Below are 19,334 nucleotides of genomic sequence, written 5' to 3'. Positions count from 1 at the left end.
GGAATCCCCTGCAATTAAAACCTTTTCTTGTCTCTATCTTCAGAAACAATTTAGCCAGATAATATATTACAGAACTATTTGGAGCATAAGCATTCAATGATACAGTACACAATTAATTATGGATTCCACTGATTATATGATGTATCTTGCTTTTTTTTTCTATTTAATGATAATTAATCTGGAAATCCAAGTCTTTTGTGACAAAAATATCCACCCCTCTTTTTTCTTATTCCCTAGAAAGGAGCATACTCTGTTAGAGGATGTATCTGGCACAGAGTGTAATGTATCAGAATTTGATCAATGGGTTTCTTGTATGAGGATTTCTTGGGCAGCTTCTTTGTTAACATAGACAAAAACAATAGCTCTTGTAAAAGGATAGACCCTAAACATTAAGTGAGAGGTGTTTTACCATTCAAAATCCTAAGACAATAATGTCCACTCCCTTGCATATCTTTCTTGTATATATATATATATATATGTTGTATTAAACAAAAATAACTAGTACCAATAGCCCAAAAGTAGACATGTCCCATTGCTCTTGATATATTGTGAGGGGACAGCAAATTTACACTGTTCTACAGGCTGTACACTCACTACTTTACATTGTAGCAGAGTGCCATTTCTTCAGAGTTGTCACATGACAAGATATAATAAAATATTTACAGAAATGTAAGGGGTGTACTCACTATACTGTATATTCAAAAAATATTTTTATGTACAATGGAGAATGGGATACCCAAAACTGGTAACTTAAAAAATTATAAAGTTAATATATGTTCAATTAGATCAAAAATCTGGACAGCGAACTTTCATTAAATACAGATAATGAATGAGGAATTACTTGGTTCCTTTGCACCCAAATGTAGGTTGTTTTATCTATTATATTTTGTGCTTATTGTTTATTTAATTATATTATTTGTAAATTGTTGATATATGTATAATAAACAAATATTGTCCGTTAGAGTAGCAGCACTGTGGTGAGGGATAGATGTTGTAAAGTATGTACTTTATCTAATGCTAAAAATACATCTAGCGAGCACCAAAGTCATAGTTCACATTCAGCCCATTATTCACTGGGCCACCCTTAATTGGGTACTTGCCTCTGATCAGGTCAACATCTATGAGGTCAGATTTGATATGCACCATCTTCTTTGGCTTGTTCTTGATGCCCTAAAAAAACACATGCATAACAACACTTTCATAACTGTTTCATGTTGGGAATTCTTTTCAACCATACAGTTGTGTTGATGTTTATATAAAATCTTATCCCTCTCACAGTCTTTTGACGTTACTGGGTAAGACCACAGTTACACTTCTTCCCATTAACCTTATTTGTTTTTTTGTAATATAATGTAACCTTTCAACCTTACTCCAGAAGGTATCCTTTATTTGTGTAAACTCAACCAGCTAAATATCCTCTGTATAAACAAACAATATGTACACAAAGTAATTTTGGTGCAAATTAATATTTATGCTTAGTGGACTAATGTAATAATTTCTATGGTGACGAGAATTGATCTTTTTGAATATCTCTCTTGTAGTCAAGCATATGAAGCTCTGTTGTTATTCTATGCCTCATTGTTATTTACTTATTCATGAAAACTATCCCAAAACATCAGTGGACATAAGGTTCTGAGTCACTAACTATAAGCAACCTATATGTAACCTGATGAGGAGGAACTGGAACCCAGAGGCCTCATACAGCATCAAGCACCAAAGCCTGCAGGCCGGTGTGACCTACCATGAGTCTGAAGCATAAAAGACGAATCAGACAACAAGAGTCCAGGACAAGCCGTGTGGATAACGAAGAGTCAGGAGCATTATAGTCAAATCTGAATGCAGGAGCAGGGTCACATGATTTACCAGGTCAAACTGCCAAAAGCTAAACTGGATCACTAGAACCAACAAACCAGAAAGTGAAGCATGGATGCGGCCTACTTGCGAGCGGTACCACAGAGGTAGCAGTTTGTCACGTGACACAGGTGCTATTACTATATTTATAATAATTTGGCTGTTACTACAACTCTCCTAACATTGATGTTTTTGTTTGCCTCTTTTGAATTGGCTTAAAACGGTAATTGAGTACCATGTTCTATCCCAGATGAAAATCATACAGTACTATGGACAAAAACTGTATTTTGCTTTCCTCAAAAATACAGTAGATGGCGCTACAAAACCACAATAAAAAAAAAAGTTTTTTAGACAGTGATGGAAAAAGAGAGTTTGAGAACAACTGAATATTAGGTTAAATACAATGAAATAATATTTTAAATCATGAATCAAAACAATCAACTCTGGTTTTGGTATCAAAAGCCTAGTCCCACTACTGAGTGATTTAATGATGCTACATACATTCCCCTTGATTCTGTCCATTTTTTTAGCCCACCATTTTAACCCTTTGGTTACACCCACTAAGTGACCGAAGCTTTTTGCTATTTTTATTATACCTTTGTTCACACGATTCCCCTTTTCTATGTTTAGTATACCCACACAAATTATACATTATTTTTTCAAGGAGCTCTCTCTTTATACTGTATGTCATATGTAGGTATAGTATGAATTAAATTAAAAAATATCCCACGCGGATAGCGTCACACACACAGCGAGGTGTTATAGACACTGATGCTAGGTAGGACCATAAGTAGTGGGTTACAACAAGGTCAAGGATGAGCCAAGGTCGGGGTGCCAGATTCCTGGTTCAAAGTTTGAAAAGCTTATGACCACAGCCACCAATGGAATAGTCCCATTCAAACTGTACTTTAAAAGGGGAAATTACAAAAATGCATAGTAATATTATTATTTATTGATATAATGCACCAGCATATTCCGCACCATTGTACTACAGTTTGCTTTAAGTTAAACTAGTTAAGTTAAATAAGTTAAAATAGATTATATACCCCCCTTAACTTATTCTGCTTACTAGAATGTGAGGTGAACACTGATGCAAATGCAGTGTAGATTTTATTATGCTGACTTCTACCTAATGCAAGGTCAGTGTATGAAAAATTGTGTTTCTGATACTCAACTAAAATCCATTATTTACTAACCTGTCCAAATTCAGTTAAGATTTTTTATGAATGTTTCTCAGTGACAAAGTAACCATGTAATCCCTCTTTCTACTTACATAAGTTTTTTGTATATTTAATTTAATAATGCATATTAAACAGTAGCCATTGTACTGTTTTATTATGACTGTAAAACGTTTTATTTACAGACTGAAAGCCAGTTGGTTGACCATCAATGATTTCCTAGAAGAATTCAGAGTGTTTCCATGATTAGTTCTGTTACTTGCATAATTATTTCCTAGACAATGAAAATGTAGAATATATTTCATAGGTTGAAGAAACATGGCACCCAGGGCCTGGTCACAAATACATCCCGTGCAGCCCCTGGTATTACTTTAAGTGATATTCCTGCAATATACATCTGAATCCTTTACCTTAATCTCCGTCTGTTCCACTGATTTCTCCCACATCTGCTGGTCATACGCTCCAATCTATAATGATGGAAATACAAAGTGTTTGAATATTTTCAATGCAAAGCCATAACATGGATCATGTACTGTTATTTTTTGTATATTTACAAAAAAAATGTGTTCAAGCAGTCTTATGAGTTTCTTTAAGTTTAATGTATGTTCATCAAGCTAAGTAATAACACTATTTCTCAAACATTTCAGAAATGATAAGTCTGGTTATTTTTTAAGAAGCATATAGCAGAATATTCAGGATCCTTTCCTGTTTCTAAGACATTTCCCATTGAAGGCACCACTTAGAGGTCGGTGAACATTATTAGAGTTTGTCTATATTTTCTGTTATTGTTTATAAAGTACTAATCATGGTTTGCTTTTTGCCACTGTTAGTTAGTATGTAATACCTCTGTGTATCCTTTGTGCACACTAATGCCTCTCATATAATTTATATAATATATAATAGACTGTTACCTTCTTTTGATACCACGATATGGCATCTCCATTTTCAGACGGTATGGTCTTCAAGCCGAACATTAAGAATTTCTAACTATAGGAAAGAAAAATTCATCAGATCAGTATTATATTAGGTGACATCAACAATGAGCTTTGATGAACCTTGGTTTGAACTCTCTTATCCAAGATGGCTATTTGCCCTGATAATCTATGTTTCTTAGTAGAGATGTAGCTTGTTTTTACCGTTGAATATTATGAATTAATAATTTGTTACAAATTAGAAAGATTGGGATGTCGCTTGCAGCTATATTGGTGGCTGCATGTATAGTTAGATGGCCCTCCTCAATACTCGCCCCAGGGGAGGCAGACTTCCAGGAAATCTCCCAGTATCCCAGTCCAGCCCTTTGTAGGTATGTACTGTAGGAAACACTGCGTAAAAATTGTTGGTGTTATATAAATAAAAGGATAATAATAGTAACCAGATAAACTAGGAATAGTGCCCTCCACTAATATTGGAACACTTAGAAAATATAAGCAAAGAATGCTGTGAAACAATTCTTTATTGTCTAACCTTTTGATCTTTTCTTCAAAAAATACACAAAAATACTCTACTCTCATGGATATCAAACAATTGCAAATATATAAATATATATGTGTGTGTGTATGTGTGTGGCACAATTATTGGTACCCCTATGAATCCACATGAGAAAAAATATATTTGAAGTATAATCCCATTGATCTTTTACATTTTTAGTACACCTGCTTGATTATGAACAGGAAATTGTTCAACCAGGGGTATAAATTTTAGGTAATACATATGCCAAATTCCCTTAGTCATCCATCACAATGGGTAAGACCAAGAAATATAGCTGTGATATTTGGCAAAAAGTTGTTGGGCTTCACAAAATGGGAAGTTGCTATAAGAAAATTGCAAAAGCGCTGAAAATACCCAATTCCACCAGTCAACTAGAAATGTTATGAATCATCCTGGAAGAGGATGTGTGTCTATATTGTCTCAATGCACTGTGAAGAGTCTTTTTTATGTTTAAAGTCTTTAAAATGTTCAAGAATTCTTATCCAAAAACAAACTCAGCCGTCTTCAATTTGACAGACACTACTGGAACATCAAATGGAAGTGTGTTCTTTGGTCAGATGAAACCAAAATAGAGATTTTGGGCAATAAACACCAGATGTGCGTTTGGTGCACACAGACACGTAGTCATATGGAAAAGTACCTCATGCCCCCGGTTGAATACCATGGTGGGTCTTTTGGGCTGTTTTTCTGGCAGAGGACCTGCACGCTTTGTTAGGATACATGGCATCATGGATTCTACCAAATATCAAAAGACATGAAATGAACTCCTGACTGCCAGAAAGCTTAAAGTGGACCGTGGTGGGATCTCCAGAACAATGATCCACAACATACACCAAAATCAACACAAAAACTATTTACTGACCACAAATCAAGGTCCTATCATGACCACCCCAGTCCCCTGACTCAAAGAAAGATCTGGAGAGTTTCTGTATCGAGCAAGGGTCTCAGATCCCTTGCCGTGTACTCTCCAACCTCATTATAGGAGAATATTTACTGCCTAGCAACTGCTGACGTATACGGAAGTGTCTCTGTAAATGGAACAGTAAGGACAGACAATCAGCATTACTATTCACCTTCTTTTACCTTCTGAGGAAGCTGAGACATTTATACCTCAAGACATCTTTACAAAATTGCACCCTTTTCTGCATATGAACAGAGAATCTACCTCATTAGAACTTCATAAACTGCTTCATTTAAACATATCTGGTGTTCACTTTCCCTTGTAAGTGCAATTTTGTATGTTGTTTGCTGCTGTTTTTTCACTTGCTATTACTTACAAAGCAACTGTATCACTAGTAGTTTTAATTTGATTATTTTGAGAATAAAGTATCTATTTTATGGGAAATCCATCCCATTATACTGTCTCTATGAGTACTATTTGATTGCTTTTCTATTATTGTATGTATTTTACCTTTTATACAAGCTCCCCGGTTTTTTGATTTTGAATTATAGGAGAAGACTCAGAGCTGCTATCCCAGCAAGGTGGGGCACAAAGTATTGACTAAAAGAGTGCCAATAATTATCCCACACACTTATATCACATTCATTTTAATAAACCTGTGTTGTGTTTGCAATTGTTTGGTATTCATGGGTATTTTTCTGTATACAAAATACAATATACAATAAATTTTTTCACGGCATTCTTTGCTTATATTTGCCAAGGATGCCAATATTAGTGGGGGGCACTGTATATAGTCAGATGTTGTAGAGATGTGTGATAAATAAAAACATAACCACAAAAAAAAACCACTATTTATAATAATTGTATATCAGATAAAAAGTTAAAAATATACTGACCACAAATTATAAAGTACATTAAACAAGCAGCATGTACCAGCACCACAACAGGAGGATACTGGAGCTGAGTGACCTAAATTACAGACTGCACCCGCAAATCGGGGGCAGTTGCCAAGTATTAAAATAAGCACACAGTGTATTTCATAACATAAATCTGTAAATACATAGAAAAGATCACACGGATGTATAGTGTAAACACTGTAGATGTGTATATCACTGACAGCCAATGTAGATATTTAAAATAATAGTTAATGCAGAGAAATATTAGTTTAGCTGTACTAAATAAAATAAAAGATTCTTAATGCCATCAGACAGCACATTCATATTACCACCCTACAAACAGAACATCAGCATTTCACACACACACACAAACTAATGCTACTGATCTAGGAGGATCTTCATTTGTTTTTATGAGTTGGGCAGGTAGCAACAGACTAACAATATAAAAGAACACCATATCTGAGTAATCCCCAGATCCACGGATTGTTACTTACAGTTTACTCTCCAGCCCTGCATTAGACAAAGTGACTAAGCACACAGCAAGTCTCCATTCTGCTCAAAGAGAAGGTGATCAGGCTACATGCATATTCATGGATCCCCAGTCAGGTGTCTGATTAGCAATAAACAGTGAATTATACTAAAAACACACACAAGTACAATCACTTCCTCTTTCCGGGTCTGTGATGAAATCCTTTGAATCTGCAGTGTACTTAAAGGGCTAGTGCCTTCAACCTTTGGAACCAAACTAGTCTGTTTTTTTAGATTATTATGTGTTACTAGCCTGTGTGATCAATGCTAATCTATGATGTCTCCTGTCCACATTGTAATAGAAACATTGTGATTATACAAACACTCTTACATTGTTACAGAGTATACTTTGATAGTGGCCTACCTTTAAATAAATCTTTAATTAAAAAAAATCAGATTTACCATGTATGAAAGTATTCTCTCTATCCAAGCAGCAGAGTACATATCTTTTTCTAGAGGAATAAATTAAAGAATTACTATTAGTAGTAGTAGTAGTAATAATAAAAATGATGAATAAAAACATATAACAACGAACAAAAATATTACATTTAGGGCGTGGCCTGACCGCAGAGCTGAATGGCGGCTTAAGTGAAGAGCTCTGCCTGCGTGTCGGCTAAAAAGCTTCGATAAAAGCTTTCCACTGCGGATTTTTAAGTTGCTACAGGTGGGCTTGTTCCCTGAGACACCCCTGCGATGGCGTCTAAACATGCCAAGCGAGGTTCCAACCGACTACCTCAATACTTTGAGAACCGGGCGCGTGCTGGCCTTCCGTCCCAAGATGGCGACGAGGCCTCCCTCGTGTCTTCGCAGCCGGACCTTGCCACTGACGACCTATCCTTACGGGAAGATCAACAAGTTACCCCCGCACTTCTTCAACATATGCTGGAAAACTTAAAGACCTCTATGACAGACTCTATCAAAGATATGCTCTCTGACTTTAAGCAGGACCTAGTCCAATGCGGACTGATCACCTGGAACAGTTTGACGAATACACTGGGGCCTATAATATAAGCTGGTTGACCGCCATAATGACCTGGCAGACACCGTTCTCCAACTCCAACTCCAACTCAAGGTGGCAGATCTTGAAGACAGGTCGAGACGCAACAACTTACGGCTTCGTGGGGTCTCTGAGGAGGTCTCGAATAGCTCTCTTGAAGAGTTCGCTAAGGACTTTTTCCACTCTCTTGTGCTGGAGCTTTCTGCTACTGATCTCCTTATAGATCGCATACACCGGCTCCCGAAGCCGAAATCGCTCCCTGTGTCGGCCACCTGTGATGTGATTCTCCGGCTGCATTATTTTAAGGTGAAGGTGTCTATTTTGTCTGCCGCCAGGAAGAATCCATCGTTTCCTGCGCCATATGACAATATCCAGCTGTTTTCTGATCTCTCCGCTGCGACCTTATCTGCTCGCCGTAAGTTTACATCACTTACCTTGTTATTACGCGAACACTCCATCCAGTACCGTTGGGGTTATCCGACGAAGCTCATTCTGTTCCGAAATGGTGTCCAATCGGTGGTGCTGTCTCCGGCTGATGGTTTCCGACTCCTCCGTTCTTGGAATGTCCTGTCTGCGGATGATGACCTACCTGTGGCGGATGTTTCATCTTCTCCACCGCGTCACATCTCCATGGAATGGGAACTGGTGAGGACTCGGCGCCCGAAGACTGGACGGTCTCCAGTACCGTGACTGCTTCTTTCGCCGTTCTGGACTTTGTTGGAGTCTCCGGTTGTCTGTTGACTGCTCCGGGAGTTCCTCTGAGCTGTTTTCCTGGATCCCGTGAGTGCAGCCGTAGGACTGCTTCGTGGTCTTCTGTTTTATTTTGGGGTTTGTTCCCCTTATCTTACACATGCCGATGTTTTATCCTTTTCTCTTTGTTTATTGTTTGTATTTATACATTGTGCATACTGATTTCCCATGTCTTTAACGTATTATGGGCATACGAGCTCATTGCTGCATCACACACACGTACACTTTTTTTTTTTTTTTGTCATTACACGCGTTGTGGCTGTGTTCCCTTAGTGCTAGGGGCTTCTTGATACGCGGTTTTTCCTGGGTTCCCTCACTACATATTGCTTAATTGCCTTATACCACATGGCCTTTATTGGGCATCTGCTCGATTGTATCCCATATTTTTGGGTTGTTTTGTGTATATAGACCCTTTGCTACATTACACGCACACGTACAATTATTTTATTTTATTATTCTTATTTGTTTCTCACATATTATGGCCCTTTACTACGCGCTGCATATCTGCCCTGTACCACATAGTCTTCTTATGACTTTTGGTGGCTCTGGACATGGTGGTCCATTATTACATCACACACATACGTACATTTATTTTTTTTTTTCTTCTTTCTTTTCATTACATGCGCTATGGCTGGGTTCCCTTAGTACTAGGGGCCCCTCATGTACCGGTCTCGGTGACTGTGTGCCCTTGTGAGCTTCCTGTTAAGCGGTTTTTCATATGTTCCCTCAATACATACTGCTTGATTGTCCTATACCGCGTGGCCTTATTGGGCATCTGCTCGCCTGTACCCCATGTCTTTGGGTTGTTATGTGCATATGGGCACACGTACACGTATACTTATCTTATTATTGTTGTTTTTTTATTTATTTATTTCATATATTTCTACACATGCTTCTAATGTGTTTTTGCCCTCTCTTGTGCCTTCCTGGCATTCATATTTGACTGAGTGCTTTTTGCCTTACCTACTGGTTACTTTCCACTCAGGTTACTGATACATTTGCATTATGTTTTATTGTCACCTGTATTATTACATCAATGTTACTTTGTTTCTGCCGACACGGAGGCTGCCTTCTGCTGGTTTTGTTGCTCCCCCCTATCGGAGTGCACTGCGGCGACACTTTTTCTTCGCCTGTCAGTTCACACCGTTTTGTGGCTCTTTGACGCCTCGTCTCTGACGGTTTGTCCGAGCCTTCCTCCTATCCCGTTTTCTCCTCCTCCCCTTACCTTTCCTCTCTCCCTTCCTCTCTTCTTTCTCTCTTCTATTTTCTAAAATGAGCCTTACCGTTCTCTCTGTTAACGCCAAGGGCCTCAACACTCCCCAGAAGCGGCGCATGTTTCTCTGTGAGCTTAAGTCCAGGAGGGCTGACATGGTGATGGTTCAAGAGACACACCTTCTGAAATCTAGCGGCCGTTGTTTTAACTTTAAGCTATATCCTACTGAATACCACGCTATGTCTGATGCCAAGATGGCCGGGGTGGCTGTACTTATCCACAAGAATGTCCATTTCCAGCTCCACTCTAAGCTCTCTGATCCTAAAGGTCGTTTCCTCCTGCTCACGGCTGATCTTAACGGGACTCCGTTCATGCTACTCACTATATATGCTCCTAATGACAACCAACTGTTTTTTTTGGAAAAGACCTTCCTGAAACTTCAAAAGGTCCGAATGGGCCGCACAATTAACCTTCCTCCTGTCCCGACGCTAGACTCCTCTGCTACCATGTCCTCCAAATATTTGAAGGCGCTTACATTGCAAGGCAACCGTTTCCACCACCTTCTTCACCGCTGTGGACTGTTTGATACTTGGAGAGTTCTTCACCTCCTTGGAAAGGACTATACGTTTTACTCCAATCCTCACTCCAATCCTCACTCCAGCTACTCTCGCATTGATCTTATTTTGGTCGATAAACTTACCTTACAGTCTGTCCGCACCGCCTCCATTGGCAATATCACGTGGTCCGACCATGCGCCGGTTTGGATATCCCTTTCGCACGGTGGCCTCGATCTTCCACCACCCCTTTGGAGATTAAATGGCAGCTTACTTCAGCAGTCCCCTGTTTGTGTCTGAGACCGAAACAGCTTTGAACCAGTATTTCGAATCCAACGCGACCCCAGACCTGCAGCCCTCCACGCTCTGGCTAGCCCATAAGGTGGTGATCCGTGGCCACTTTCTTAGGATTGTCTCTCAACAAAAGACGCACTCACTTTCCACTCTCACCGCCCGGCTTACAGCTCTCGAACTCACCGATAAATCTTCTTGGTCTCCTGCTACTCACGCTGAATTGCAAACATTGAAAGATGAAATTCACGCACTTAACCTTCAGCACACTGAACTTGCTTTGCGATGGCTTCATCAAACATATTACTCCAAAGGCAACAAGGCCGGTACTTTGCTGGCGCGCAGGCTTCGTTTACATTCATCGTCCTCGACGATTCATTATTTACAAACACCAGACGCAGGTCGGATCTACAATCCTAAACATATCGCTGACCAGTTTGCGACCTACTATGAATCTCTCTACAACCTACGGTCCCACCCACATGTGCCGCAGCCGCAAGGCCAACATATTAGACGTTTCCTGGAATCTCTTCCTCTACTTCAGTTTTCGGAAGATTGTTGGGACGATCTCACGAAGCCCCCTACAGTGGACGAAGTCACTCTAACGATTGCTGCCCTCAAGCCTCATAAAGCGCCTGGACCCGACGGTCTGCCTAATTCTTATTATCAAAAGTTTAAGCATATATTGGCTCCCCACCTCTGTGACTTATATACTCATTTGATGGGGCCTTCCCCGCTTGCCTCAGAGATGGCTGCTGCGCATATTACTACAATATCCAAGCCAGGGAAGACCCCGACTGCCTGTGCAAATTATAGGCCAATTTCCCTTTTAAATACGGACACAAAATTGTATTCTAAGATTTTGGCTGACCGCCTGAACTGTCTCCTACCAACTCTGATTTGTAACGACCAAGTCGGCTTTGTTATGGGTCGCCAGCCATCGGATAACATGTGGCGGATTACGAACATCATCCATCTCGCCTCCTCTCGTCGCCAACCATGCCTTCTCCTCTCCTTAGATGCGGAGAAGGCCTTTGATAGGCTCCACTGGGGCTTCCTCATGGCCACTCTACGTGTGTTTCACCTCCCGGATGCCTTCATCGCAGCGATTGACCGGTTATATGTTTGTCCTCATGCAAGTGTTCGTGTTGCTGACTTCCTCTCCCGACCTTTTGACATTTCGAATGGAACGAGACAAGGCTGTCCCCTTTCTCCGTTACTCTTTGCGCTAGCCATGGAGCCTCTTGCTATAGCGGTGCGATCGTCTCCGGATGTCAAAGGTTTTTCATGCCATTCTGTCAAAACGAAACTTGCCTTGTATGCTGATGACGTTCTACTAACCATTACAGATCCTCAGCGCTCTCTGCCGGCATTGCACTCTCTCCTCGAGGAGTTTGGCACTGTTTCCTATTATAAACTCAATTGGGGAAAATCCCAGGCTCTGAATCTTGGCTTCCCTTCGGAGGTGATTGCCCAAATATCGACAATGTTCCCGTATGACTGGAGATCTGATTACCTTACTTACTTGGGAATTTGGCTCACTAAATCTGTCCACACTTTGGCTAAAGTGAACTACCAACATATCTGGCGAGCGATTAAGGAAGATATCCTTCGCTGGTCCAAATTTGAATTGTCGTGGACGGGTAGGATTGTCTCCTTCAAGATGAACTCTTTACCGAAGCTACTCTACCTGTTCCGGACGTTGCCAGTGCCTATATCGCATACCCTTCTCCGTGAAATTCAGTCAACTGCTTCCACATTCATCTGGGCCAACAAGAAAGCCTGGCTCTCCATTCGTCTCCTTCAACGACCCAAAATGCTGGGAGGCCTGGGAGGCCCAGATGTTAAGAAATATTATCTGGCTGCTGCCCTCACACAGACTCTCCAACTGTTCTCTGCTGCGGCGCGTGTGGCATGGGTTGACCTTGAAAATGCTTTCGTTCGACCGTGGGCACTCAGAGACTTACTTTGGCTCCCGAAGTCTGTTCGTCCACCGCTGCCGCATCTTTTACCCACCTCAAAGTTGTCACTGTCCTTGTGGGACAAATACCATACCACTCTTGGGTTTCCATCTACCTTATCTGCACATGCGCCCATTACGGTTTTACGCTCATTATTGCCTCATGTCTCCGTTGACTCTTGGCTGCAGGCTGGTGTCCTGACCATTAACCATTTTATTTCGCGAGGTCATGTCCGCTCTTTCCAAGAATTAAAAGCCGATTATTCCCTCTCCAATAAGGATTTCCTAAAGTTTCTACAATTCCGCAACGACATTCAGAAATACTGGAAACCCACCCCGTCTACGGCCTCCATGCCTCCAATTATTAAGCTTTGTCTTCAGGCTCCCATTGTTCCGCATGCCATACATCTTCGGACCCTGAGCTCTCCAATGATAACCCGGGATTGACACCGCTCCCTCGGGATCACCCCGAAATAGTGACTCTTTTTTGGGTGGGCATTGCTGGCCATAGAACTGTATGGAGGCGCCGGACTATCTGGGAGGTGATGAGATACCTTTAATCCTATCATGTTTGTGTGTATAAATACCTTTGCTGTCCTCCATAAAGTCTCGGCTAGTGCTTGGGGTAATATGAAGGGTTAATCCATTGAGCAATTAACCTTTCAGCGGCAAGGAAGATCTCTATGGCGGAGCTACTCGGTCCGAGTACTGGTCTCCGTCACACAATGTGTACCCCTCACACAAAGACATACTTTGTGACATGCGCTTGCATTTGACCATAGTTTTTGAGACTCCAAATATCACATCTGACCAGAGAATCGGATATTTCCCAAAAGGCAGAGCTCAAAGACATCAAAGTCAATTTATAAATCAGTGACAATGAGGTCCTCTCCGGTTCACCTCCTAAGTGCAGGTTTTAATTAGTTTACCATTAAGCTTGCAATGTCCCAAGTCTGCTTTTCATTCCTAGTCCAGCCCTGTGCCCTCCCTGCCCCCGAGTACCTTTGTCCACTCCTTCACTGTGCTACACCTCTGTTTTCCTTTCCCTGTGTAGTTCAGATAAGCAACACATGGAAACATAGAATCGCAGGTATAGAGCGACTGAATAACACTCAAACCCAGCCTTGCAGATGTACTGTAGGTCAACTGAAAAATCACAGGCAAACTCAGCATTAAATATGTAGCTCAAATAAATAATTCATGGAAACCCTAAATTTACCCCAGCACCCAGATTGCACACATAGGACTTGTCCCAGTACCTGGATCGCATCCACAGGACCTGCCCAGAACCTCGATTGTATCCATAAGACTTGCCCCAGCACCCAGATTGCATCCGCAGAACTTGCCCAGCACCAAGATTACATACATAGGGTTTGCCACAGCACCCATTCTGCACAAAGACAGACTTGCGTTAGCAACCAGGTTGCACAGACAGGATTTGCCCCAAGACCCAGATTACACACTTCAAATGGGCCAGTCCGAGTCAGATCGGCCCTGATTGAAGATTTTTGGACCATTCTGGGGGCACTTGCTGAGCAAGCCTGTCCCTGGACCTGGGTGGGTTTATGGATTATAAACTAGTTCATTATAAATGCTACCTCTTATAATGACTTGTAACACAGCAATACTGTTTTGTAGCATGTAATCAATTTGTATCAGGAATTAAATCCATTTCTTGTTGGCAGAATTGTGTTTGTAGAAATCATATTATTTCAGTGAATTTTTGTATTTCATTATCCATGCTATTCTTCATTTGTGGGATAAAGTCATAAAGTAATAAGATAAAAATTATTCTCTTAACTAATAAAAAATGAACAGTGTTCAAAATAATAGTTTTCTGATGTAATTAAGGTGTAAATATACAGTGGAATTAAATACTTGCATTTAAATGTGGCAGGAAAGAGATTTTAGGCTTTATTTCAAGTTTATTTCAACGAAATTGGCCTTTATGTATTTAAATTACTGGCTTACAACAACTACTTACTGTGCAAATCTAACAGATATTTCAGCATTTAATGGATTCTTAGCTGAATTTACATAAGATATTAGTACAGATGTAGATGGGGTGAATCCAGAGCCAGATCTCGAACGGGGCGCTCACACAAACACACACAGACACGCACATCCAGACATTTGCATTAATGTATGAATACAGACTCTCACACCAACACAGCCAGATACTTACACACACCCAGACACTCAGCGCTTACACACACACCCAAGCACTCAGCGCTTACACACACACTCAGCACTTACACACACACCCAAGCACTCAGCACTTACACACACTCAGCACTTACACACACACACACACCCAGGCACTGAGCACTAACACAAATCCATACACATTAACATACACACTCACATACATTCGAACATACCTAAACAAAGACACATGTTCACACACTAATATACCCAGACACCCACAAACATAATAACATAGCCAATAGAAAAAAAAAGAAAACTTAAATGGCTTTACAAGTTGCATAATTGAGTGTCAGATTTGTTGTCACCTTATTAATAAAGCTTAAATGTAGTATATGGGGTTAACTTCCCTCCTCCTTGGCCAATAACCTCAAGTTTGGTCCTTTATAATGTAGAACTGACAGGGATTTTTCATTGTTCTAGTCTCAACTTCCTCCTCACTTCACTTATCATTACAGGCCAACACCGGAAAATTTCTCTGGCAAGAATGGCTGGGCTTGTCTTTGTAATACATGATTGGTTGAGGACCACTTAACAGAATAAAATCAGGAAATGTACTCTGCTGGGCTGCATTCAAATCATTGATACATACGGGCGTTGCATAATACTTGTGCATGTTCACACACAGAGTTTATATTTTTTTTGGCAAACATTAATCCGTTACTTAGCCTAGAATGGACATAAACACTAGACTTGTGCATTCGTTTTCAGACGAACTTTGTTTTTAATGCGAATTGCCCATTTCGTGCGTTTGTATGAATCAACGAAAACAAGGGCGATCTCTGACAAAACTGACGAAAATGAACTGTAAAAGTGACGGAATTTGGATTCTTTAGATACGTTTGTAACAGGTTCACCAAGAGAGCTGTAGTAACTCCCAGAGATCACCCACATGTATCCTCCTGTTGTCCCCGGAATCACTTCTAGCGCCAGCCAGCATGCGCACCTTGGAACCCTGCTATGTGTACCCAATAAGTAGACACAACTACCTTGAACTGAGTACAGCAGGAATGAACAGTTTATTGTTGTAAAACATAGACTGATATAGCCACAGAACTTCATTAACATAAATTAACATTGATAAACAGGTAGACAACCCAACCTTTAATCCCCTTTAGCTACTGAATATCCCCCTGGTAGCCATCCTGTATGACAGGTCATTCTGTCACAACGTTGCCAGGTGTTGCCGCCTTTAAAAGCCATTTTAGCGCTCGCCGATGAGGTAAAGTGCGAGGGACTGTCAGTAGGATGGTGCATATCAATAACTGATAGGTAGTAGTAGCCAGAAAAATGAGAGGAGGTCTCAATGGTTATGGCTGTGACTGGTGGGTCCAGCAACCTGTGGGAGGTTTTTTTTTCCCCAAATGTATTTATTTATACTTTTTTGTCACTGGCCAATTGGCATTTACAAGGGGGAAGGACGAGCATTAGCTATATATATATATATAGTGTGTTGACGCCATTTTAACTTGTCAGTAGCAGCAGTTACAGACTGATGGGAGTTGGAGTGTCAGACAGTGACAACTTAGCAGAGGCTCATTAATGCCTCAATAATGCTCATTACTCATAACCAATACGGCAAGTGACTTAATCGTTTATTTTAGTGCAGATAATGTACTGCTGTGAGGTGGATTGGAGAAGCTGTAGTGACTACTGTAGTGTATTATAGGGACCGCAGTAGACATTTTTCCCCCTGTGCCTGAGCCCATTTATGCTACTAGCTAAACCCGTAATTTGTGGACACCTCAATTTTTTTATAAATAAATATTGGTGACAAACCAGGCATTATAATATATTATTTGGGAAATTCAGTCCTGCTCCTAGGACTGCATGTGCCTATGATGTGGCAGTGCCTGCCTGCCAAGGCCCAGTGCCCTGCTACTACTACTGCTGCTGCCGCCACACTTCTTTAACCGTCCTTACGCTGGGGGATTTTTTTTTTTTGTGTCTAGGTGTCAGGGACCTCGCCCTTTTGGGAATGCCTGACAAACGTCAATCCAAATGAAATCTCAAAATTTCATCCGAAACCCCCCCCCCCCAAAAAACGAGTAAACTGGTAAACGAGATTCCTTGCCCGAAAATGAACAGCAAAAAATGCTATTTTGCTTGCTGTGCACATGTCTAATAAACACACTCCATCTGTAGGGTGAACCTTCAAAATGTATTTATTGCTTTCAGTCATAAAAGGTTATGTGCACATTTCACAACCTATTATAAAAAAAAATAAAATGTAAGCACTATACACACAAAAAATAGACCTAAAAATGTATAGCCCATTTTAACAGATTCCTAACACAATATATACAGTCTTTCTGGAAAAAAAGTTATTTTTCTTCTTTTTTCAAATGATTTACATAATAGTAAATTATAATGATTAACGATAACTAGTTATCGATAATAGTAATAACAACTATTTGCCAATGAGGCAAATTAAAGAAAAGTAGACAGATTATAATTGGCAATATTTATAAAGACTACTTTCGGAACAAAGTTCTGAACATGATAGAAAAAGATGCAATTTCACTTGATTGCTTAACATTGCCACATTAAATTGCTGTTAAGAATGTCTTATGGAGTATAGCCGTCACTGTAGTTTGAAATCCTTTACTCCACTATAACATTATGAAGAGCTATACCTATTCAGAAGCTAAAAAAAGAGGAAGAGCTTGGCTGACCCTATATAATGTATAGTTAAATCAGTGAGATTTAAGTCTTATAATACATGGTCAATGTGTGATAAGACTTAAATCTCGCTGATTTAACTATACATTATGCATATCCAGTTCAAATAAATAGTGACGCAATTGTTGAAACCACAACGCCTCTATTAGCCAATTGAGATTTAGCAAATGAAAGTTTTTTGTTTTTTTTTATATAACTATGTTCTGGCTATACAGCTTCCTTTTTTTTTAGTAACTCTGGTACTAACCACTATGAAAATCCCCCATCCTGTGCCGTTCATAAAACATAAACCTGTGTTATGCCTTGGCAAATTGCCAAAACAAGATCTATCTCTTCCAACCTCCCGAATTCAAGCCCTCCTTTCCATACTAATTAACTTTCAGCCCTGTAAGATCACCAAAAAAATTGCAGTAATTGGATTTTATAAAAAAATATATTTACGCTCATGTCCAAGTAGCCACTACCTGAGTTTTCTTTTACTCCTTGGTTTGTTTACACGAAGTTGTAAGCACATGATTCTAAAGCAGATATAGTGGGCGCTACTCCATAAACAAGTTTAAATGTATTTTGTTTAGTACAGGAGGTTTGTATGAAGCCCTCGAGGCATTAATTGAAATATCCCTGCCCTAGGTTGCTACCTAACACGAGATATATTAGGTTTCTAGATCATGTAATGCAGATTCAAGTTTTGTGGCGCAAAAAACAAAAACAAACAAAAAAACCCCAGCAACGTAAGCAGGTATTTTTTTTTGTTTTAATTGGAGTCTGAGATAATAAACGCACAATTCTCAGAGGTTATCTTTGGTAACCGATTCCAGGCCATCATCTACCCTTGAGTATGTATTCAAAAACATTTTGAAGCGTTCCAAATAAAATATAGTGGCTTTGTTGAAATAAAAGTTACAAGCGGAATCCAAGCTAGTTGTATTACATGGTACACAAGACAAAAATTGTAAAAAATACACATTTACAATCTATGAAATTCTAAAAAATGAATTCAATTATTTAAGAACCGTAGGCTTAAAATGTATTTGGCTTTGTCTTGTATACAATCATATTAATATTTATTCTACTGCTACTGATATCTAAAGTGTATAAACAAAGTGCTTCACTCACAAGAGACAACATGGAGGACTGAACTAATGCCAATTTAAAAGAAATAAAAAGGAACGCGACTGGTTGAAAAAACAAAATATTTTGATATGCATTTACCTTATACCCATAGTTGTCCATTTAAATAGTCTAAGGTGAACACTGGTGTTAGATGTCAATGTTACAGAAGAATGCCCAATAAACAGTAAGGAAATATTCTGTTTAAATTACATACAAAAATAATGACCTCTATTGGATATCACCAATATAAATCGTATAGGATTCAGGAGCATTTGTGTATGCACATACCGTATATACCCAAACTGTATGGAATTCTCTACAATATCCTTAAATAAAAATAAAATAAAGTCCTTTAAATAAAAAAAAAAACCACAAACATACTAAACAAGAACATACAGATTCAAATAGGAACTACCCCCCCCACACTGCAAAATCTACTTAAGTGCTTCATCTACTGTAGAAAATCTTGCAAGCAATATTTTCAAAGTAGCTTTTATTATTTTTTTTAAAGAACTTGTACTTTTAGTTTGTGCAGCCATCTGCCATCGTCTGTTACATGCCACGTCACTACATTCCTAATATTTAATGCCCCAGTCTTCTGTTAAAAGGCATTGTTTTTGTATTCTGTAATGTGTCATCTAACACATAAACGTGATGTAACTATACCACAGTATATCATAAATGCAACGTGTTACTCCCTATGCTACTCAAATCACCACAGCTACTT

At 39.7% G+C, this 19,334-nt stretch overlaps 1 protein-coding gene across 1 annotated transcript in view; it reads right to left on the bottom strand.

Annotated features, from left to right (window-relative positions):
- LOC149298378 (protein PHTF1-like) overlaps positions 1-3,979 on the bottom strand; it is a 39,364-nt gene extending 35,385 nt beyond the window's left edge. Inside the window, exons 1-3 of the mRNA XM_089487519.1 lie at positions 3,941-3,979; positions 3,440-3,496; positions 1,101-1,170 (exon numbers count right to left, since the gene is read on the bottom strand). Coding sequence (XP_089343645.1) covers positions 1,101-1,170; positions 3,440-3,475 — 106 coding nt within the window. The 5' untranslated portion in view covers positions 3,476-3,496; positions 3,941-3,979. The remainder of the gene's footprint in view (positions 1-1,100; positions 1,171-3,439; positions 3,497-3,940) is intronic.
- Positions 3,980-19,334: the final 15,355 nt, after the last annotated feature.

The sequence above is a fragment of the Sceloporus occidentalis genome, unplaced genomic scaffold, assembly GCF_023333645.1.
Source record: "Sceloporus occidentalis isolate IW3139 unplaced genomic scaffold, rSceOcc1.0.p SCAF_33, whole genome shotgun sequence".
In the NCBI taxonomy this organism is placed as follows: Eukaryota; Metazoa; Chordata; class Lepidosauria; order Squamata; family Phrynosomatidae; genus Sceloporus; species Sceloporus occidentalis.
The sequence above is the reverse complement of the archived record's forward strand: the minus strand, read 5'-3'. Positions and strand labels throughout refer to the sequence as shown.